Here is a 23610-nt window from a genome sequence, read left to right on the forward strand (position 1 = left end):
CCCCTTCTGCCGCAGGCCCAGGCCAAAAATCCACCCAAAACATCGGGGAAGTCCAAGGAGGGAACTTGGCAGCCCCGGGGGGCACAGCGCGTTCTCCTCGCTCGCCTCCCGCTCCCCCAGAGCTCTAGCGGGGCTCTTTCTGTAGCCAGAGCTGCTCTCGGGATCTTTGTGCTCAGTAGTTCATCCCGGAGAGCTGACTACAGCTTCCAACAGCCACCGGGGCTTGCTTTCAATTTCAGATTGTTCGGCATGTTCTCGGGTAACATTTGTCCTAAAGGTACCCTCAGTGTACGTTGGGAGTTGTAGTCAGTTCAGCTCCCAGTACTATTCCCTCTATTAGGGGCAGGACTGGTTGGGGTTTCAGTTTTGATTTTGTTAATTTTTTTATCTCCTTAGATCCCAGTACCAGGAGGGAGGCTGAGGCAGAATACAGAAGCATAAACCTGTATATTGTCACATTTCCTAAGACCCCATTCCCTCAATTTCTGATTATACTCTAATTTCAAGCAAGGCTTTAACAGTGATGGCACAAAAACATTTTAAAGGGAACTTGTGCTTTTGATTCCAAGATTCTGCAGACAGGAATTATGAGTTTTACAGCTTTTTTCTTTGTACGCTTCTTTCTTGGGGCTTGCTTTCCTTTCCTTCACTTAGACCATGTTCATCTGTATGCAACAGACCCAACACATCAGTCCAAGGATGTTTTTGGCTGGGACAGTTGGTGACTGATGCAGTTTTCAAGTAGGGCTGGCTCCTGCCTGGCGTCAGACTCAGGGCCCCGGAGAGCTGCTGATTATTCCTAACAGTTAGAACATGAATTGTGGGAATGCAAACTTCCCTCTGGCCATCTGCCACTGGGACTTGGCCTTTTGTGGGGATACACCCCAACAGCCCAGCTTGGGGGACCCGTTGAATCTTGGCCTTTTTCTTGGCAGCATCAGTTAACAGCAGTGCTGCTTTTTGTAATGTGAGCACCTACTCTCCAAGGACTGGGCAGGCTGGTGCGTCGTGCTGCCAGCACCTGTCCCACCACTGTAACTGTTGGGCCTTATGACCATTATTTCTTTTGCGCCGGTGACCCAGAGGTGACACTTCCTTTATCTCACAGCAATTCCCCCAGGCACTGACTTTTCCAGTCCTTTTGTCCTTGCAGTTCCACAGAGGCTTACATTGCTGGAAAGAGGGATTGACCATAGGATGAGATGGTTTGGACAATATTGGCCCTTTTAAAAGAACCCCTGTCCCAAGAGGAGCTGTGATTGCACAGATTTTCTCATCACTATTTAAACACAGGAGGGCGTTTAATATTTAAACTGATTGTGAGCACCTTCTGCTGGAAGTGCCTACTACAGCAAACCAAGCCTCCCGGTGTGATTAATGAAATCCATTGTGGCTTTAATTTTCATCTCTAATGCTTCCTTCAATGTATAAAACAAAAAGAGATTATACTGAGATGGTTTTAATCTCCCAAACAAAGCCTGAAACAAACCCCATTGCTGCATCTGTTAGGATAGGGATGAAGAAAAGCTATTGCTTGGATGGAGAGGGAAAAGCACATATAAATCAGTGAAATGTATTGTAAATATGCCACCTTCTTAGTCAGGCATCTATACAAGCTTAATGTTCTTTTGGGGACTATTGACTGCAAAACATAACTGTGTTATCTGGAGTAACCCTGGATTAAAGCTTTGTTTATAGCACAACATATTGACTTCCACTTAAAAAAAAAAATTAAAAATCCATTGTCCTGTGAATTTAATTATTGGTTTGGCTTTTTAGAAATATGGTATGTTACTGCTTCTAAAACTCCTTTGTATGCTACTTTTTATTTTATATGTGTCATCCCAATCAAATACCTATGAAAAACTGTTAAGAATATAACAATGCATTTTCTTTACAAAGAAATGGTGGCATTATCTATTAGGATCCTAAAATATATTTCAGCTGAGAGCTGGGACAGTTGCTGCTGGTAAGTGGACACCCAACTACCATTTCTGTTCTTCCTGCTCTTCTTCAGCCTGGTTATTTGGAGAGCCTCAACCCGGAAAATAGAAGAATCATGTATTGGAAACAAGTCAAACATGAGGCTGTTTTGTTTTAATTGCACTGCTGAAGGCTGATGTGAGACTTCACTCCTCAGGTACTGCAATAATGAGTAGTTCTTGTGGAGATTTAGATCAGGCATTTCAAGAGCTGATGCTCTTGCAACACAGAAGGATCCTGTGTGTACAGAACCAACGATCTTTTAGCCTGGAAATCACTCCAGGGATGGCCCTTTCTGAAAATGCAAAAAGGCCAGGCTGACTCAAGCACACAGAGATCCAAGAGCAAGTGACTGATGCCAGTGATGTCATCACAGAGCACAGAAATGTCACCTTGCCCAGGACACATTGCCTTGTGATATTAGCAAACAAGGGTAAAAGTAAAGCACAGGTGTAAGAGAGTGGTGCAAGAGTCTTTGTAAGAGGGTCAATTATTCTTTCCTTGCTCAGATCAAAATCTTGCAGGTCTGTATAAACTAGAAAGCAAAAGGTTCTATTCTTATGGGGCAAAAGGATGGCACTGACCTTGCATCTAAATAATTTTTTTCTTTTCTTTCTTGCTTTTTCCCATTCCACAAGTACTGAATCCAGTAAATAAGCCATGGGCAGGGATGGAGAACTTGATTCAAGGAGCCATCCAGGGCAACCTGCCAGTGCAAATTCCCTCTGCTAAACAGGTTCCTAAAAGAGCAAGATACTGAAACAGGCAATCCAGCTTAAGCTGTGGATACAGCAGTGGGTATTGTCCTTCCCAGAGGGTCAAGGGGAGGTGAAGTCTAAGCTGTGCAGGCTCTTCAAGTCCAGAGTCAAGTATATTGTTAAATCTGATGCTTTGAAATCTGTATTCTGCCTTGCAGGGATTTCACTGCTTGGTCTCTTCACAAAAGAAGTCTAGCAGAGGGTCTGGACCTTTGGTGGTTACATCAGCAAATGCTGGAGCATGTAGGACTGTATGACTTGAGCGGGACAAAGCATTTTTCACACATCAGAAAAGCTGCAAATCCAATAAATGTCCAAGTGTTTCAATCAATACCTTCACCTCAGCTGTGAGGGCAGCACTCAGATAACAGGCACTGCAAGGGATCATCCTTTTTTGTTTAGAGTAAGGGGAGAAAAAGATGTGTTGTGGGAAAGCCACAGCCAGACCTGTAAAAGTAGGTTATTGTCCTGTGCTTTTAAAGCCGACTGTGGTGAGAAAGGAATTCCCATCAACAGCCTTAATCTTCCTGCCAGTGGGCTGACAGACTTCAGGGGAGGCAGCATAAGCTATCAGGTTTCTTTTGCCATTCTCTCTCTCTCTCTCTCTTTCTCTTTCTCTCTCCCTCCCTGCCCTACTCCCTCCTTTCTGAATGATTAATTGCTTCATTCTTCTCTCTGTTTTCCTGCACTTTATTTCCGACAAATATCTTACTTTTTCTGGTTGTTTGTGTACCTCTGTGCCGGTGTTACAGCCACAGCCTCCTCGGCTGCAAGAGGTGCAGGCAGTCTCAGAGAGTTTGCAGTTACCCTAATGAATAATTAAAGGACATATGTGTCTTGCTTGCAAAACAGGCAAGAACTGCAAAGCCAGAGATAAGACTCATGTGTGACCTTTCTTTCTCTTTGCTTCTGTAATGTCCAAAGCTATGCAATACGTGTGTGCCCAGCTTTTCCCTGATGCTGAGTAGAGGAAATACAGGATGGGAAGGTGTATTTGCAGAGCTTGGTAAGGGTGAAAAAAAGAGATTTATTATTAAACAGAAGGGAAAGAAAGCTGTTATGAGTCTTAACCAAGCAAGATGTAGTAAAATAAAAGACCATCCTGATTTTTCTCAAGGCTCAGTATCTCCACAGAGTTTATGACAAGTTTGTTTTTTTTCCAGGGTTATCAATATCACAGAACAGAAAGACCACTCATCCACCATGGTGACTCATGGCATTGAAGTCAGGGGAAACATCCCTTGACTGCTAAGGGGGTAAAGCATGGATGACTCAGGAGTGCCCAAGGACAGAGCCAACACCATGCTGTGCTCACCCTGCATATGTGTAAGGAACAAGGGGTGCAAAGGGAAAAGAATAGGGGAACAATTTGACTTGCAATGTGGCACATAGGAGTTAGAGATGTAACTATTTTGTACTATAGGTGTTAGTCTCTGTGAATTGTGAAGTTTGGAAGCATTCTGTAACAGTCTCTCCAAAACAAAGCTGACAGTGCTGGGAACAAGAACTACTCTGGACCTGGAGGAGTTGCATGGCCAATATTTCAGGCCAGCTTGATCTCTTTGGAGTATCCCACCAACAGTTTGACTTTGGTTCATGCCTGGCCCTGATCTGACACACATGCTGCCTTGCACCCGAGGCTCCTTCTTGGCTTACCATACTCCAGGGAGACTCTGGACACAGGATCCAAGCTGGATCCTTCTTAGTGGGATGATCTTCCAACACTTACGCCAAGAGGGCTCCCATCCTCACACACCCTTGTGCCAGCTGCTGGGATTGAAGTGTGCCTTCAGCAGCATGTGACAGACTGCTGCAGCTCCTCAGAGCTGCTGGAGAAGCTGCAGAGAAACAGAAAATGTCTCATGAGCACAACAGGGTGCAGAGGAGAGCTGGGCTGGGAACGTATGGGGTGGCATTGAACACTCATGTGAGAGATGTTGGGTCTGAGTGCTCCCACACAAACCCAGCTGTGGGCTGGCTTCTTCTGCAGCCCACAGGAGGAATAAAGATGTAATGGTTCCATGGGGAGATGTACATCTGCATCTAGACTGGTGCTGTGTTTTTTTAATGAACTAGGTGTTTTCAGCAGTGGGTATGAGTTCTCCCTCTTGAATCTTACCACGTTTGCCAAGCCTTTGTGAAACAAACACTCCTATTAAGAATTAAAAAGTAGCTTGTGCCTTTGCCCATATTAAGGCACAAAATGAGAGAGCTGTTCTTGCTTGTATTTCTTTACAGCAAACCCTTAGGTCCTAAAATTACCTGTCATGGTGTGGGCCGTGGAGTTCTGCAACCATTAAATGATTGGACATGACTTTGTGCTTTGTTGTAGGGGAAAATACTTGTTCACTATGATCTTGCTCTGCTTCTTAGGGATATGCTGTGATTTGTAATTACTTGTTTTAGGAATGCTGGTCTTTGATCTGGCATTACTGGAATGTAATTGACCATGTTGACACAAAGCAATGGTGGGGTTTAATGCAGCCTCTTTCACTCACTGTTGTGGTCAATTATTTCATGATAATGGCAACTCTGCCAGGTATTTTTGCTTCATTGAGCAATTATGTTGTTATGGAAACTGGTATTCTATAAATTATCCAAAGAGAGGCCTGATTCAATTATTGGGAACAAGAAATTTTAAAGTAAAAAGTACAGGATAACAGGGTTGTTCGTTACCTGTACACTTATTTGTGTAATTACTAATCCTTAGAGCTGTTAACTCCTTGGTGCAAATATCAGCACCTTCGTGTCCCTGCAGGATCTGCTCTGTTGTCACATCATTAGGAGCCAGACAATCCTGCCCAGGGGGAGGCATCCTGGGTATGTGCAGCACAGAAGATTTCAGAGGAGCTTTCGCAGCACCCATTACCTACGAGAGTAATCCCTTTTCATGCTCTGAGCTGTTTCCTCAGCACTTTCCAAGAGCACAAACTACGATAAACATGTGGGTGGAAAACCATTGAACAGAAGTAATTAAGTTGCTCCTGGTGAGCTAAAGCTCATTCTACATGGATGAGGAACCCTGCATCAGCTCGAGGTAGTCAGTGCTATTCCCCAGCATCTTTCTCTTTCTTCACGCTTTCAAACTGAGATTTCTTCTGGTTCTTTTTAACAGTTGAGATACTAAAAAAAACATTGTCACCTTTTACATATTCAGCTCACAGGACAGGGGGCACACTGTCTCCCTGGGCCCCAGGAGTGCTCTGCACTGTTAGGAGCAATAACCTCTCCTCCTCTTAGCTCTGGAGGCACCTGGAAATCTGTCTTTGCTGTGTCAGCCTGGCCATGGGGAGACCTGCAAGTACTAGGGAACAAGTCTCCAGATGATGTTTCCCTGAGTAGCGGGGTTTAATTTGGGAGGCAGTAATCAACCTTGCTATAAAAATAGCCAATTCTTGATTTCTCCAGAAAAATGAAAATCCTGTGTCTTCTCATGCTAGTTGATGATTTCTAAATCCCCTTCAGTTTTGTCAACACCCTTCTGTTTCACAGAATGGCGAGTTGCCAGACTGATGTATCATCTCCCTGGGGTCTGCTGCCCACGTAGCAGGTATTCAAATTCAAAATAGCAGACTTTGTAAGAGTGCAGGACAGCTTCAGCTGGCAGGAAAAGATTTGGGTTTCTTACAAATGTGGTTACGTATTGGTCTATGAGAACAATTCACAATGAAATGAAACTTGCTATGAGTGATTTCCATTTTAAGCTCATATTACGTATAGGAGTTTTCAAGAGAAAAAGAATTGCCAAATTACAGCTAAGACATATTGTTGAATTATGGGTATTGCTTTCTGCTGTTTAATTACCTGCAGACTGCACTATCCTGTTGGGAAGGCAACGGCAGAACAGTTTTCATCTGGCAAAAGTATTTCTGTAGGATTAGGAAGTAAATTATTTTCCATCACTTGTACTGCTGAGAAAACCAATGTATCTTTTTTGCCTAATTTGTGGACTTGAATCACAAACAAAAGCAGGATATAGAAAGTTCTTTATTTTCTTGTTTTACTGCAAACATAAGAACTCTGTACATCACTGTACAAAGATCTCTGGATGTGGCACATGGCATCTGCTTTTGGAGAGGAAGCAAACCCAGACCTTTTCCAAAACTGCACACCACCCCTCCCTGTACTGTCTGCTTTCCAAGGAGTTCAAAGCTCTTCACAGAAACCGTAATGAGGCAACTCTTGGGGTGACATTGTCCTGTAATCCCTGTTCCCCTTTCACAGAGGGAGGAGGAGAAGCCAAGGCAGTAACTTGCCAACAGTCCCCAAGGCCAAGGCATGCAAATCTCATGATCGAGTTGTGACCTACAGTTGTAACCCTTAGATCACAGTTTCTCTTCAAGAACCAAGTCAAAAAAGGAAAACAAAAAAGTTCCTGTCAATATCTCTTTGCAATAACTACACTGCTTTGGTTTTTGAGTCGAGGATCAAGGAAGGAGCTACTGCAACACAGCTGAAGTCACAGACAGATAACAGAGATGCTATAAAACAGCTGAATAGAACAAGAGCAAGAGAGAAGGTTGAAGCTCCAGAGGGCTTGAGATCAAAACATAAGAAACATGGAAAACATGAAAGAGATTTGTCTTAAATACTAGAAAGGACCAATGGAGAGAATGAATCCATATTACAGTAATTTTCCTGGTCTAGTTTACAGTAATTTTTTTAGATTTTAAATTGTGAGATAAATTATTCTTGTAATTTAAAAAAGTATTTCTTTATTCCTGCTGGGAGGACCTAGTTGACATCAGTTGTAAATGTGTTAGGACAGAAAAATCAAAGTGTTTAACTGCTGCGAGGCACTCTCATAATATCATAATGCCTTTTGAAGCAGTAATTCAATGATTGATCAGAGGAGATCTAATTAACTGACTACATTATATGAAAAAAACAACCATGGAGAAAGCTGTGATACTCTGGGTATCACATTCATCAGAATCTTTGCTCTGCTGCATGGGTGTGGGTGTTCTAAGGAAAAGCCAAACCTTCATTCAATGGATCACCTAAAAATAAACCTTAAGATTAAAAGTTTCCTTTCTCTTTCTATCCTGCCTTTCCCATATTGTTGCTTTGCATACTTCTAGACATTTTAGGAAGTGCATAGACCATATTTGTCACTAAAATATTCAGCATTAAGCTAACTATTTAAGTCTAATATTCACCCACACATTATCTATATGGGGGTGAAATTTAGATGTGAACCTTAATTACCTTAATAAAGTGCCTTCTATTCTTGTTTCCCATTTTTGCACTTTGCTGTACAGCATTCCATGCCTGCAGGGGCTGGGTGAGCTCAGCAGCATTGGGAATGACATTTATGAACATTTAGTGCAGCCTCAGTGTGCGTTCACAGCCAACTTCTCCCATGGGGTGTGTGAAGGCAGCCATGTGACAAAAAGGGAGCCAGGTACTCTTCACTGGGATCAATGAATATGTTGACATGCTGTTGTCAAAAGATATGAAGATTGGGTACATATTTTTCTTACTCAATGGCCTTTCATCCTGGATGTAGAGACTGATAAAACTCCCCAGCAATCCAGGCTCTGGGTTTGGCTGAATGCCCTTTGGTTTGTGATTCCCCTCTCTCTTTGAGATCAGGTCATTTTATAAAGCTCCACACCTCTGCCTGCCTAGAATGATGTGAAATCAGCTTTGTTCAGCAGGAAGTAATAAAAAATCCTATTTTGTACATTATTTCACTTCTGTGGGTTAGCTTGCCACTTATTTGGATATCTGGTTTCTTTCAGCAACACTTTGATATTAAAAGTGTATCTTAGTTTAAATAAACATGTTTTTGCCTATTTTAGCCATCCTCTTTTAGGTCAGTGTCAGATGTAGCCTTATGTGAAGAATTTTGTTTTTATTTCCCCTGTTTTCATATAAAGTCATCATATAGACAGATGAGTTTTGCTTCCCCAAATTTACACTTTACATGAAGAAATTTTAGTGAAGGCCAAAAATGAAGGCAGCAACTACCTTCCAAACATTCCATTACTGAATATCCTTGCAGAAGAGCCTGTATGGCTTCCCATTCCACAGTCTTCCTCATAATCCTTGCTACTCCCTGGGTCAGTTTTGTGCTATTCTGTATAAAATACACACTGTGTCAGTTTTACTCCAGTTATTTAGCTACAAAGGAGTAACCCATATACAACTAGCTGAAATATTTATGGATTTGCCCTTCAAGTGTTTTTGTTTGTTGAGTGTTTCAGAACTTACTCAGTGGGAAAAAGGAGATGCTTGCACATAACATGATACGTCTGCAGAGTTCAGGAAATATTGTCTCATTTTTGAAGCACACCAACATCCCTGTCCAGTGCAGAAGCCTCCTGGGAACTTGCTGTGGGCATGAAAGGTGAGAGCTTACTGTGATTTTTAGTGTGTCTGCACATGCGTCACCCTTGGTTGCTTCTCTTTTTCTCCTGATGACTTTTCAGCTCAGTAAGGTGCAGCATAAATAACCTGCAGTGCTACAGCCACCAGAAATTGGAAAATCATTCAGCAGCACAGCCTAAGAGCCACCTCCAGCCAATGGGAGAAAGGCTTGTGGGTCAGGGAGGTGATTTATGGGAATCATCTCTCAACTGCTATAGAATTAGCACCTAGAGTTGGAAAAAGAATCTGGAATAAAGGAATCTACCTCTATGGAAAAGTGCCTCACTCTGCACTTCAAGTGTTTTGTTTTAAAAGCTGGAGTTGTATTTATAGAAGTTAAAATAGGGTTCCCCTGTGCCAGCCTTTTGTATCTATTATTCTAACGTGCTTTAACTTGCCTGGCTTTCTGCTACCATTAATTGTATCTATTAGTTGTCAGTCTGTTGAACCCTTCCTTTATCTCAGCTTTTGAAGAATAAGAGTAGTTTGAGTAGCTGGAGAATGCTGCCTAGGCCAATGATTGTGTTTATAAAACAGAAACATTATGTTCCTCTTTATTTACAGTCATTGTAAATGGAAAATGCATCTATTGTTTGTGTTGCTCTGAAATTATGTATTGCTCTTTCAGACACCTGAGGACCCATTATCACCTCCTGAATTTTTGTGTTTGTCTGTGAGAGAAAATGCCCTTTATTATCCTATCTCAGAAACACCATCTCATCAGTTGGGAACTGATTTAGAATTCTTTTAATTCAGCAGATCATTAGAATATATATGACACTTCCAGGGAAAATTAAACCATGTGGAAACAATAAAAGACTGGCAGTTATGTCTGATCAACAGTAATACTCCAGCATCTTGGGAAGAAATAATGTATTTTAATTCAGAAGCCTATCAACATTTAACAAAGCTGAATTTTGTATTTTTAGCCCATTAAAAAATACCAGTATTTGGAAATTGGTTTTGTATTGTTTTGTGTGCATTTTGTTGTTGTTGTTTTGTGGGTTTTGTTTGTTTTGGTTTGTATTTTTTTTTTGGTGGGGATAAGGGGAAAGGGTGAAAAGACAGACAGCTGCAAGGACTTGCAGCACATTCTAATTCTTTATTGTGTTTGACCTGATTTAACAAGCTTCCTCTGTTGAAATATCATCGTCTATGTCGGGAATTATGTCAGGAAGCACAATATGTGCAGTGTGGGTGAGTGAGCTTGCTGAAACTGTCAATGAAGATCAATTATAGGAATTTTTGAATTACACATTAGATAAGAAGCAGATGACTTCTTTTCCCTTGCAACTGCGCTGTTAACTATTTTTGTCTAAATTAAAATACAGCCGTAGAGGCAGTGAAAATCTGTCACTGAGCGTCACAAGCTGCCCAGGCTTATTGATCATTTTCTTCTTTACGACTGAGGTCCTGCAGAGCCGGGGTTTTGGCACAGAGCTCTGTGCAGATGAAGCCAGAGAGCAGCAATCCACTAACAACCTAGGATTTATATGCAGCTTGGGCAGAAATGGCCCTTTACAAATGACTTGGTAGGCATGAAAAGAAGAATGCTATTTAGGAGTTGCCATTTTCTGATGTGTTGGTAGTGCTGAATGATGCAGTGGGGGCTGTGTGTCCTTCTCTCACACCACAGCTGGGCAGGCAATGACAGGGGGAGGCAGCCTGGTTCCTGCACCTTCATTGTTTATAAATACCTTGGATCAGCCTGTTCATTGGATATTTCTGAATGTGGAATAGTATATTTGCCCCAGGAGGCTACATATAAGGGGGGAAGACTTTTGTAGACTCTACACAGCTGTTGAACACCACTGCCAGCATTTCCTGGCTGTGCCTCTAGCTCAGTTTGGAGCTGAATTCCAGAAAACAAGTAGGATTTAAAGAACCCTTTTCAAGAGAGAAGTAGCAGTTCTTATTCACAGGAACTAGATGACACATCATCTTTTGAGGCTGGAATACTGAAAGGCATCAGAATGAAAGCCAGGGGAACATAGAGAGGAAAGAGGTGTAATAAACTATGCAGCCTGTGTGCAAATCTCTTTCATTCCAGCATCTTGTATTCTAAATAACCTTTATTTTGTAGTATCTGTTCATGGAGGAAAGGCTGATGCAGAACCCAGACTCCTCCACTGAATTTAAATGCTGTCTTCTTGAGGATTTTAAGTGGTAGCTGGTTGTTAACAAATAACAATTACTTAAAAGAGATATTTAAAATTTATTTATTTATTATAGTTATTGTTGTTTTTTGTCATTTTGAGGTTGGCTATTAGGCTTTTTTTGATCACTGTTTGATATGAAAAGCTGACTACTTTCTGCTTCATGCTTAAAAGCTTTAAGATGTGGGGTGTGCCAAGTCTGCACCTTCCCCTCATTTCCAAGGCACTAATTGCTATTAATTGTTCTCATCCACTGGCACAACTCATTAATGCTGCATCTGATCCATTTCAAATTGCAGAGAAGCAATGCACAAGATCCATTGCTCTCAGGAAAACTGAGCTAAGCGGTGAGAGGAATAGAAAGAAGAAAATATTCTACCTTAGTACTTCGGTAATTAATTCAATTATAGAGGAATTTGAAATAATAGCATAAACCCCCCTTTCATTAAAAAGTTATTTTCAAAACAAAAGTCCACCTGCAGTTATTAAAAACACAGGGGAAAAAAGAAATAGCCTAAAGCTACTTTTTATTCAGGAAATGTTTATTCCACAGAAACTCTTTCACGTGGAGCTTCCATTCCTCTTTCAAGATTTGCATATTTGTATCCAGCCTTTGGCTAAAAATGGCAAAATGCAATTCCTTGGCAGACCATGAGCACTGCACCATTGCAACAACTTCCCACCTTCCTTTTTTTTTTTTTTTTTTGGAAGAATATACTGGGTTTGGAGCCTTTTCTTTCCAGGTAGTAAAGGAAATTTAAAAGTGTGAGAAAACAATGTAAGCCAGGCGAATCACCATGAGAAATGGTGAAAAGCACTCCAAAAAAAGCAATTTCACCATGCAGTGACCTCCAAAGCAGCCAGAAATTGTCATTCACTTCCTTTATGAACCTTAAATTACTTCACTGTTTGTCAGTGTTATTTCTTAATCACGTATTCATCACAATTCTTAACATGGAAAAGCTGTTTAAAAATGAGAATCCCACAACAGTCACTGTAAAATATCTCCTGGCCTCCAAGCAAACATTATAGAACTAATTCTAGAAGAATTAAATAAAGTAACATGTAGGCTGTCATTGCCGAGCTCTTCGGGACAGGAACGAACACACCCACTCAGAGCAAGAACATCTAAAATCCATAAGGTACCAAAATCGTGATTCCAGATTAAAAAATAGGCAAGCAATCAAATCTAAATTTCTTTTAGTCTCACCTGGAAGAGTCCTTTGACATTAAAACTGTCATTGCCTCATCTGCTGCTTTTATTTATACTCTGCACAAAGTGCTACTATTGTTCTTTTATACCCTATTCACATTGCCCACCATGCTATAGGGCTGCAGAGCACAGATTATTGGTTACTGGAAATTTTGGAATAAATCTTCAAAGGAAAAAGACAGTTTATTTCAACTTCAATTATACAAAGAAGCTAAGTCTACCTCTGTATCTTAAATCATCAGAGTCTAAAGACTGAGTTTGTTTTCTTTTAAAAAGCTGGCATAATTTTAACAGACATATTTTGTTTAATCTATTTTCATACTTAATTTTGATACTTCAGTCTGATGGGATTTGTTTTTTTAACAAAATACCTGGGCACTGATGCCCAATCCCATAAACAAGCAAATTATTGCTGTAGTTGAGGAAGGGATGTCTTTTCTGTGGATTTCTTGATTTAAGGCAAAGAAAAGAGTCCTGCTGTGAACATCTAGAATTCATTCACCCTAGGACAAACTTATAATTAAATTTTAATAATAAGTTTTAGTTTAGCTCTCAAAAGAATTCTGTCTCTTCACCATAAAGGTATTGCTGTTCTTTTTTTCTTTTGGAATCCAAGTAAAATATAACTGGATATGGCCATTTTTACATGATTATTCTATCTAAATTCCAGAGTAATTGAGAGTTATGTTAGATGCAGTTGCCATCTGATAAGCAGCACCTGTCCTGTTTTAGGTTTTATCTTGTAAACCAGAGTTGCCTTCCCTTCCCCATCAATACAAACATGCAAGTGGTTCTTTAGGACGTTTAAAACAAAACATTTTTTTATAATGGCTCAGATACTTTATCAGTTTTGCTTTAATTAAGCTCCTGTCACCTGTTGCTGTGCAACATGTAATTCCCATTAAGTCATGACAAATGTAGTTTTCAGCAGCTCCAGGAGATGTTAATGTGAACACATCAATATTCATGTCTCTTGACAGATTGTGAGGTTTAATAAATTGATTTCTACAAAATAATTTTTGTGGAATCAGGGGTGCTCCTCTGATAGCACAAAGGAAGCCTGAAGATGAGTTATATAAAATACCATTTGCTTTTCACTGCATCTACAAGTTAATAAATTATTTCTCTGGAAAGTAATGAGGGATTTGTTTTAGGCTAAATATTAAAAAAAAAATGTAGAAGTCAATTAGGATTAAAAAAAGCACTTCACTTTCATGAGGTTAAATGCTCAGTTTGCACATAAAGATTCTTAGTGACCCAATTCTGTTACTATTTCATTTTGGTCACACCAGAAATTTGTCATGATTATGTTTTGTCTTACAGAGAAATTCAACATATGGCTGTGTGTTAGGAGAGTGTGGTCACAACTGTGGAATGAGGAGCCCTCAGAACTGAGATTTGGTCTGAAGAGCATCATCACATATGTCTGTTTGCATTTTTATGAATAAATCAACAGGGAGATGACAACGATGTATCTAATAGGAAGGCCCTGTGTTTTAAAAACTGTTTTAATTGATTTTACTCCTGTAAATATAAAGAAAATAGAAACAATACATAAAAAACCCCAGTGAACATTAGCACTTGCATTATATAATTATTAGCATATTACTAATACAAACAAAAAATGCCTTTAATATTTTAGTCAAAATAACCTTGAAGGATATTATCTCTGTGCCTACCTTCTAGTGAAAGTCTATGGAAGAAAGACCAAACAGCCTTTCAGGTCTTTTGAAGATTCATTTCCTTTCTGCTTATCCCAGGAGGATGACAGCAGGGTGGTCTTCTTCCAAAAATTCTCAGAAGGAAATTAAAAATACTGCAGAAGGAAAGACAAAGTAATTGTTTTCCTGGTGATTATTTCTCTTTGCCTTCATATCTTTGATAAGGAATTTACTTCCCTCTTTCCATAACTCTTCTTCCCAAATCTGTGTTTTGCAAATATTCCTATCCCTTGTAGTGTGCATGACTGTTATGTCAGGTTAGATACTTTGTGATAGTTTAGGAAAAGGAAGTGGAACAAAATGTGTCAGGAATCTAAGGATTATTTAGGTCCCATTAAGCAGTGGGGAGAGCTACACTTAGCAAGGGTTTATGACAGTATTGGAGTCAGCCAAGTTAAACCCTTTATTTTGAAATAGGAAGTGGTAACCCAGGTGTGATCAGGCTTAGGGCTGAAGAAAGAGCTTGGTTTATTACAAGCTCTTTAAATATTGGTGAGTTAGAGGAAGAGATAGATCTGATAAAGGCAAATTCATTTTTTGTTGTCATATAGAATTATAGATTATAGATTGACATATAGATTAGCTATGGCAAAGGCCTTGCTGAAGAGCATGATTTATTTGTGGCATCCACATCCCCTGGAAGCCTTGGCTGCAGACCCATCTGCATGTGCAGCATCACAGTTTGGAAAGAAAAGAGCTGGAAAGATTTGCAAGGTAGGACAAAACCCCAGGTTTTTGGTCATACTTAGCTCTTAGCATTGTGATAGCACAAGCCCTGTTTATTGCTTTCTAAGCATATATAAATTCATTAGCACCTTGGGCACAGCCGTGAGTGTCTCAGTGCTTCACAGATGAAGAGATTTCTGAGTAATGCTGCTGTAAATACAGAAGTTCACAGCCAGATGGTGTTGGGGGAACTTGGCAGCTCTCTGCCCATTAAAATATGGTGAGGTTAGTTAGGATGAGGATCTGAGCACCAGGCTCTTGGCAAAAAGCTGGTGTACCTGCCTGCCTGGTCGTTTACTTCTACATGTACAGGGTATCCTAGACCTCAGGCAAGCCTGAAGGGTGTTACTGTGACAAGCAATCCTGGAACAGTCACCTTGGAGCACAATGCAACAGCATGAGGGAGAATTTGGGCCAAGGAAACAAAGGGAAACCCCTACTTTTATAATAAAATAATGTCAAACAGATGGTAACCAAATCAACGCATGGTGAGATGTCAAAACATGTTGAGCACCATATTGGGACCTTCTTAGGGAAACTCACAGTGCTATTTATTCTGTTACACTTTTGAACAACCTATTAATTTAATAGTAGGAATAAGCCCTTGCTTTGTACAGTTGCAAGTCTGCTGCTGCTCCTTCCAGTTAAGTGAGGTTGTAGCCAGGAGCAGCTGTCAAGTTCAAGGAGTGATACATAATTTGGCTGTTACAAAGGACTGGTGCACTATGATTCCTCTTGATAAAAATATCAAAGGTAGGAAGGAATCATCACTTTCAGTCTGAAGACTTCAGATCACCAATCTAAAGAAAAATAAAATATGTTTTCTTCTGAACAGGTATGTATTTCTTTTTTTACCTGAGACATCAGAAATGGGTACTGAGGTGTTAGCACTGAAACTGCAGTTTTTCTCTCTCTCCTCTCCTCATCTGCCACTTCAGTTGTTTTCTTACCATTTGATAACAGTTCTAGTGCAACTGCATTTTTATGCTACTACTTCATTTTGCTGCTAGACACTCCTGTTTACCTAAGTCTGTTACAGAGCAACAAAGAAAGAAAAAAAACAGTACATGATCTTATATCACATGGCTGCTTCTAGCAAAATATGCATTTAAAGGCCTTCTTAAGGGAACTAATCTAACTTAAGTCTTCACTTAAATGATGAGTAAAACTGTATCAGTCCCACAGGCTTTTAAGAGCCAGCATCTTTGTGTGCAAACACTCAAAAAATCTTTATTTGGAAAAATTAATTATAAATTAATTTACTGTAAATCAGTAAACTGATGCTATTGCTGAACCTGTTGGGCAGCTGAGAGAGGCCCATGGTCCAGCCAAGCAGCTCACCTGGCTGGTTAAATTCAGGATATTGTGTGAGACACCAGAGCCAGTGTTCATGTTCTGAAGGGAAAGGGGAGCATTAATGTACATGAGATGAGACCCTTAATGAGCCATCTCCTCTCCCAGGGTGTGGATCAGCTGCTCCACAGCACCCTGCAGAGAAGAGGGAAAGAGACTCAGCCACACCTTGTGATTTAAAGACAAAACAGAACTGAGCTGTTCAGAAGGAGAACACAGGTCTTCTGCTGCCCCCATTTTCGAAATCCAAACTGCTGTGCAGATATGGTGATATCCTCAGTGGAATTAGAAACAGTGTGGATATTTAACAGTAATTCTGGCAGTTAAAACAGAGGGGGGTTAATGATATTTGCTGAGGAGACAGGCTGGAGAAAGGGAAAGACAGAGGAGCCTGAAGTTCTCTTAGTTTGGATGGCAGACTTGTTCAAAATCTAGGGTAGAGCACCTTTAGTCATGGTAGGGCTCCAACATCAGGGCAGGATGTGGCATTTGACGAAAATGCATGGCAATTGCCCAGTTCATGCACAGGAAGCTCTTTATTGCATTTCTGTTTAAGAGCTGATCTCCCTGGGAAATGCGGATGTGGATGAGACAGAGCCACTGACAGTGTCCTGAGTGGAGTCCAAAACCAAATTGGCAGTGCAGGTAGTGGACAATAAATTAGATTTTAAAAACTCTTTCAGGCTTTGTAACTTGAAATAAACCCAGCTATGTAAGTTTCAGATGAGAAATACACCACAAATATATCAGTGTTCCAGGGGTGGGCTGGGGGAGGTGAAAGGAAGCACAAATCTGTAAAATTATTTGTATAAAGTCAAATGTAATAAATCCATCAGTTCATTACTTGACCAGCAAGATGCCAAACCACTATTAGCATCATTAAAATGAATGTAAGAGAGCAAACTATCTTATATCTCACAGCTACATGATTATTTTTAACGGGCACGCCACCGAGATTTTTGTTACTAGATTTAAATCTTGCCCTGTCTAACAAGGGGATGTGTTTTGCACCCCTGTGATGTCTGCAGGTCACAGCAGTGTCCTCCACGGACATCTCCACACGGACCCACCGGGTCCCTCCTCACACAAGGTCATCCTGCATCCCACTGAACGTTCTGACGCTGCGTCACTGACACAGGGCTGCCGAGCTGGGAGCCTTTCACCAGCGCTTCACTTCAGAGTTGATTACCCTGTACCTGAATAAAACGGCCGTACAGAAAGGGTCATAAAGGTCAGGCAAGCATTTTACAGATGGAAATTTAAAGCTTCTGAAAACCTTTCCATTTCCCCTCTGGCTGCCCTACCTGGCAGCAGCTGCTGCCAACTATGACGTCTAGCGTAGGGTTAAGCCAGCTCCACTCAGAACTACTGCGAATGAGTCATTTTTCCCTTTTAAGATTTGGCACGGGAAAACAAACAAACAAACAAACAAACAAAAAGACGTGAAATACACGACAAGCGCGAGCAAACCCGTGAGGGCAGAGCAGCACCGGCAGTGTCCAAAGGCCCTCCTGTGCTCCCTCCGGAGCTGGGGAAGCCCCGCGGCACCGGGATCCCCCCGGAGTCCCCTCAGAGCCCCCTCAGAGCCCGCAGCCGCTCCCGCCCTCACGGGGCCGCCGCCACACCCAGGCAGGGCTTCCGGCCCCGCCGGCCTGCGATTGGCCCGCGCCGCGGTACCAGAAGTGACGTCAGGAGCCTCACGCCCACCGCGCCGTTCAAACGCTGGCGGCGGTAAAAGCGGGGCGCGCGCGGGGACTGAGGGGACCCGGGGGCTCTGAGGGACCTGGGGCGGGCTCTGAGGGACCTGGGGCGGGGGGTGGCTGGAGTGGGGACGGGGCTTGGGATGAGGCAGCTCTGAGGGGGACACGGGGCTTGGGATGGGGCAGCTCTGAGGGGGACACGGGGCTTGGGATGGGGCAGCTCTGAGGGGGACACGGGGCTTGGGATGGGGCAGCGCTGAGGGGGACCCGGGTCCGCCCGCTGTAACCTCGGGAGTCCGGGCGGCTCCGCGCCCTCCCAGCGAGGTGATGCGGTCACCGTCCCTGGAGGTGTTTGAGGGAAGGCTGGCCGAGGCGCTGAGTGCCGCGGGAAAGGTGGCGCGGTGGGGTTCGCTCACAGCTTGGGCTCGGCAGTCTCGGAGTTCTTCTTCAACGTAATTGCTTCGGTGCTTCTCCCCACTTTAACTGCCGGGGCGCTCCAGGCGAGTTTAAACTTATAAATTTCGTCCCCGAGGAAAAGTAGATGTTACTTAAATTAATCCCCCCATATCCATATCTTTTGTTTAGAGTCAGCCAGTTAAGTGCTTCCTGAATGTCCCTGTTCCCTTTTTCAGGTGCTCGTTTCTATGAGATAAGCTGTAAAGATGTTGAAGTTTAAATGTGGAGCCCGAAATCCGGTCGAGGCAGGACCGATGGAGCCCATCACCAGCAGAGCTTCTCGGCTAAATCTGCTCTTTCAGGTGAAGGATGTCTGACCTGGGAGCAGCTGATCTCACTTTTGTCCTTGTCCATCCCCATTTTGTATCTCAAAATACAGCTTTGCTTGTTTGGATGATGAAACCATGCCTGTGTCATTCTTTGGGATAAAATAAGGAAGTAACTAGGTGAAGTTCAAAGTGTACCTGGTTTGCACAAAATTCAGTGGATACTAACTGGTCTTATGTTTTGTTCATCTGCTGATGTTTTAGCCTGGTAGATTTTTTCCACATAAAGATGGAATATTGTTTTCTGTGCCCTGTAAGCTTCAGTTTTTTTCATGAGTGAAGGAGCTGTGGGTTTCTCCCAAGATGAATTTACCCAGGGGCTCCTTTCTGAGGTCCAACAGCTTTTCCTTCCAGAGCTGCTGTTGATGCTGATTTCTTAAATTGTTTGTACCATGAAAAGACCTGCATGATGCAGTGTCAAGGAAAAGGCCAGTCAGATCAGAGTCATCAGGAGAATATAGATTGTTAAAATTTGAATCACAGCTTTCTTGAGACTGCTAGTTTAGTTGCTTGAAACTTCAAAGGATTGCTTTGTCTAAAAGAAAAATACCTGTAACAGCTATTACAGATAGACATAGTGAGTTGATATATTTACCTCACACTTCTGTATCATTTGCCTAATTTCCGAAGTAGTGATTTTAAAATGGATATATATTATCTGCTCTATACATCTGTTATTGATTTGAGGCTTTTCATTGTTGTCTGAGACTCCATCTGCTGTTGCTGCTTTTTTTTTCCAGGGGAAGCCACTCTTTGTGACTCAACAGCAGATGTCTCCTCTCTCCCGGGAAGGCATCCTTGATTCATTATTTGTTCTTTTTGAAGAATGCAGAAACCCTGCTTTAATGAAAATTAAACATGTTGGCAACTTTGTCAAGAAGTGTAAGTTTGTTTAGACTAATTTTCAGGTGTCACTTTACTAAACAGTTCTTAAGAATCTGGATGTTAGAGTAATGCTTTAGTTGCTTTGATTGTAACCCAGGACTTTGAGCATCTGATTTTTTGTTGGCAGACTCAACTCTGCAAAGGGGATCTTGGCAATCTTGGTAAGGATTTGTTCAGGTCCAAGAAGATCAAATGCAAGTGGCTTTTGAAGTGCTGTGACTCAAATATACCTCCTTCTTAGTCTGTACTGTATTTATATTTCAAGAGGTACTTTCTTGGAAAGTGAGTAGTGGCTCCAGCAAAGCTCTGAGTGTGCACCACAGAAGGATGTCAGAAGTTGAGAGCAGGATAGTGACTATGAGGGAAAAAAAAAAAGATTTGAGAGAGAAATTTGGTAATCCCTGGCTCTTTCACCTTTTGGATTCCATGTGTTACCCAGGTTTTGCATGTGTAACTTGCAAAGAGTATTTCTGTACTTCAGAAATACAGGTCCTAAAGAAGTAAGTATTTTATTGCTAATGTGCCCAGATTCCTTTTGGGGAAGAGCAAAGAAAATTTCCATCAATTTTTCCATTAAGATGTAGCAGAAAGACATTTGATTTCAAGTAATGTGTTGTGCCCCCTGTTATAGCTCCACCCAATGGTTTGTAGGTATTATTAGCAGACAGTAATTTTCTGCTAGTTTGAAGAATTTTTAGAACAATCTCCCCTGAGTGACTGATTATCACAGTGCATGCTGGCTGGAACTAGTCAGTGGAAAATTTGAGCTGAATATCTGCAATAAATGCCTGTGGCTGGTTGTTAGACAATGGACTGGTGCCTCCCTCAGGCAGAGGAGCAAACCCTGTCCCTGGACTAGAACTCGCTGGGTAAAGCCTTCATGTGTAGAGAATATACTTTTGATAAAGGATGGCTGGAAAGAAATTAAGAACCTAAGAGGTTCTCAGCCTCTGATGTTATGAATGGGACAGAATTATGGTTGCTATGGGAACTGTCTTAGCATTTCCTGATCCTTTTGTATGTACCATATTTCAGACTTAACTCTGCACTGATACAGTCTTTTTCTAGTTCTGATGCATGGTGTTATTTTTAAGAAGCATATTCTGGAAAGATTTAACATTTCTTGAGAATCTGGAAATGAATGTTGGGATTTTTTTTTTTTTTTTGTTTTGGTTTGCTGGAGCTTTTTTAATTTTATTCCCCGGTTTTGATATTGTCTCTTTTTTATAAAATGCCAGTTGCCAAATGTAAAATAAGTATTTTATTTTTATAGATGCAGAGGCTATCGCTGAACTAAAGGAACTGCAACCCAGTGTGAAGGACTTTGAAGTAAAGAGTGTGGTTGGCTGTGGTCACTTTGCAGAAGTCAAAGTAGTGAGAGAGAAAGTCACTGGTGATGTCTATGCTATGAAGGTGATGAGCAAGGAGTCCTTGCTGGCGCAGGAGCACGTATGTATATTTTTATGTTATGTGACTAGGAGGATAAATTGCAATTTGTTGAACACTTCCTTTCTCTCACTATTATTAGAACTGAGTTAAAAATATATCTTGAGAAAGCTCATCCTACATTTGAGTGAAGCAATAAATTGTGTGTAGTCTTGCTGTGTTTAAAAGTCATCGTCACAGTCTATGGGTCTGTTGGGTGAGGTGCCATCCTCAGGTACCAAAACATGGCCCTTGTTGTAAAGAGCTTCCCATCTAATTATAAGAAAAGAAAAACAGATGACGAAAACACTGAATCAGTATTGATCTTGTTGATGATGGTTTGAATTTTCAGACAATCTATTCATTAAGGGTTTTTTTTTTTTATTTTAAAGAGCGAAGTAGAATGTCAAGAGTGGGTGTGAAGGCAAACTGTGGTGACTGGATTTTTATGGAGAGCCTCTCGCTAGCTTGAGAAATGTGTTACTTGGAAACTTAAAAAAGGGATAATGGAGGTTGTTCTCATAGTTTGGTGAGAAACAGAAGTTAATCTTTGCTGACATGAGATGACAAGTAGGACAGAGATACTCCATGAGAGACCTCATGAATTTATACAATATCTGCATCGGTTGTTCCCAATACATGGTGCAGTAAGGTTGCTCCTAATATCCCTCAGCATTTTTTGTGGCTAAGAGAAATGGAGCCCAACTAAAATTACCCTTTCTGGGGCATAGATTGACAAGAAAGCAAAGTATGGCACTATCCTCACATGGCACTTGTTCAGGAAACAGCACTTAATAATTTCTGTGTAATTTTTTTGTGATGTGTGCCAAGTTTTTCTAAAACTAGGGGATTCTAATGTATTCTCACTCCCTCTCATCATGATGTAACTGAACACTTTTTTGGTAGGTGTCATTTTTTGAGGAAGAACGCAGCATATTAGCTCAGAGCACCAGTCCATGGATTCCACAATTACAGTATGCATTTCAAGACAAGAAAAATCTCTACTTGGTAATGCCTAGTTTTTGATTTTCTCCTCTATTGAACACCACTGTTGTTAGTTTATTAAAGAATAATGTGATGGTTGAAATGTGCTTGTTTTCTGTAAATTTTCCTGCACTACATAGCACTATTTGATATATGCCCAGTGTCTTACTGGGTAGTTGAATGGAATATCTTGTATATCTGTTTAAAATTGTATGTAGGTTATGGAATATCAGCCTGGAGGGGACTTGCTGTCACTCTTAAACAGATATGAGGACCAGCTGGATGAGAATATGGTGCAGTTTTACCTTGCAGAGTTGGTTTTGGCCATTCACAGTGTCCATCAGATGGGTTATGTCCACCGGTACGTAAAGGTTGCTTTGGGTGCTTCTATATTCTGTCCTCTTTCAGTATTTCACATGCTGTGTCAGAGGAAAAAATTAGAAAATTAATCAGACTCCCAACTATAATTGTAGCTCAAGGCATTAACTTTGATGTAAAGTTCAGACCAATATCAAGAAAGGATTGTTACATATATTTTTCTGGAGGCTCAGTAAAAAGAAACCTTAATGTTTCACTATAACAAATTTAAATATTTTCCATGGATTGCTGCTTTTGGCACCAAATACTATGGGAAATTAATGTAATTGTTAAAAATGGTTGTGTGCTGATTGGTGAACGGGGCAGTATAGGATGTTGGAGTACTTAAATATCACAGTGTCTTCTCTCAGGGCTTGGAGACTGTTACTGTGTGCACTTTCAAATCATACTGGTATTTAAAGAAATTATTCCATTCTGAGGGTGTGGAAATGTTAGGAAGTATATTATGTTCCAAGAGTTTGTAGTGGCTCCACTTAGAGCATGGGCTGTGGCTTTCTAGTGCAAGGTCACTGGCTGAATTTGGAAGATTTGCAGAATAAGTTGTGAGGGAGTTTGGGAAGAAAACTACAAAATACTTTACTGTAACTCAGTTACAATGTGGTCAAGGTGCAAAGTCACCTTCTCTTTTCATCTGCTGCCAATAATTATTAACCTTCCATGAACTAAGGGGAGCTGTAATACTTCCATATGTGCTTGGAAACAGGGCAATTTTTGGAAGAAGACTCCCACTTGAAAGGTTTTATGCATGTGGTTGAGTATAGGTGAATAGGGATATCCTGATATCTGGCAGTGACAGTAGGGAATGGTCTGGAAAGGTTCTGATTGCTTTCTTCTGGCTCACAGGGATATCAAACCAGAGAATGTTCTCATTGACCGAACAGGGCACATCAAACTGGTGGACTTTGGGTCAGCGGCCAAAATGACAGTAAACAAAACGGTAACAATGCAGATTTAAACTTTGTCTGTGGCTTGTTTGGATAGCCCAGTTGAAAAGGGAAAACTAACTTGGTATCTGTTCTTTGATTACACCTTGCTCTTCTCTCTTCTGCCTTTCTTGTCCATTATGGAATCTATTCATAATTCTGTTTTTCCATTTGTGAATGGCTTTTCAAGCAGGAGCTCAAGTATCTTTTGCAGCCTTCAGCAGATACATATTTGCTTTTTAAAATATTAA

At 41.2% G+C, this 23610-nt stretch overlaps 1 protein-coding gene and 1 long non-coding RNA gene across 12 annotated transcripts in view; one reads left to right on the top strand and one right to left on the bottom strand.

Moving 5' to 3' along the window:
* Nucleotides 1-447: 447 nt before the first annotated feature.
* Nucleotides 448-17856, bottom strand: LOC128797112 (uncharacterized). 3 transcript variants are annotated; one of them, XR_008434014.1, is made up of 5 exons: nt 17753-17856; nt 16271-16417; nt 15785-15959; nt 14162-14298; nt 448-4579 (listed from the first exon to the last, which is right to left on the bottom strand). It is a non-coding gene; the product is annotated as an uncharacterized LOC128797112 (long non-coding RNA). The 3 variants fall into 3 exon arrangements; XR_008434016.1 differs by lacking the exon at nt 16271-16417; XR_008434015.1 differs by lacking the exon at nt 16271-16417 and having other exon boundaries at nt 17587-17856.
* Nucleotides 17857-18263: 407 nt separating this feature from the next.
* CIT (citron rho-interacting serine/threonine kinase) overlaps nt 18264-23610 on the top strand; it is a 69836-nt gene continuing 64489 nt past the window's right edge. For all 9 annotated transcript variants that reach the window (XM_053959556.1, XM_053959559.1, XM_053959560.1 and 6 more), the window contains exons 1-7: nt 18264-18482; nt 18615-18740; nt 19505-19646; nt 20923-21098; nt 21981-22082; nt 22277-22419; nt 23280-23373. In XM_053959556.1, coding sequence (XP_053815531.1) covers nt 18645-18740; nt 19505-19646; nt 20923-21098; nt 21981-22082; nt 22277-22419; nt 23280-23373 — 753 coding nt within the window. In that variant the 5' untranslated portion in view covers nt 18264-18482; nt 18615-18644. The remainder of the gene's footprint in view (nt 18483-18614; nt 18741-19504; nt 19647-20922; nt 21099-21980; nt 22083-22276; nt 22420-23279; nt 23374-23610) is intronic.

The sequence above is a fragment of the Vidua chalybeata genome, chromosome 18, assembly GCF_026979565.1.
Source record: "Vidua chalybeata isolate OUT-0048 chromosome 18, bVidCha1 merged haplotype, whole genome shotgun sequence".
Lineage (NCBI taxonomy): Eukaryota > Metazoa > Chordata > Aves > Passeriformes > Viduidae > Vidua > Vidua chalybeata.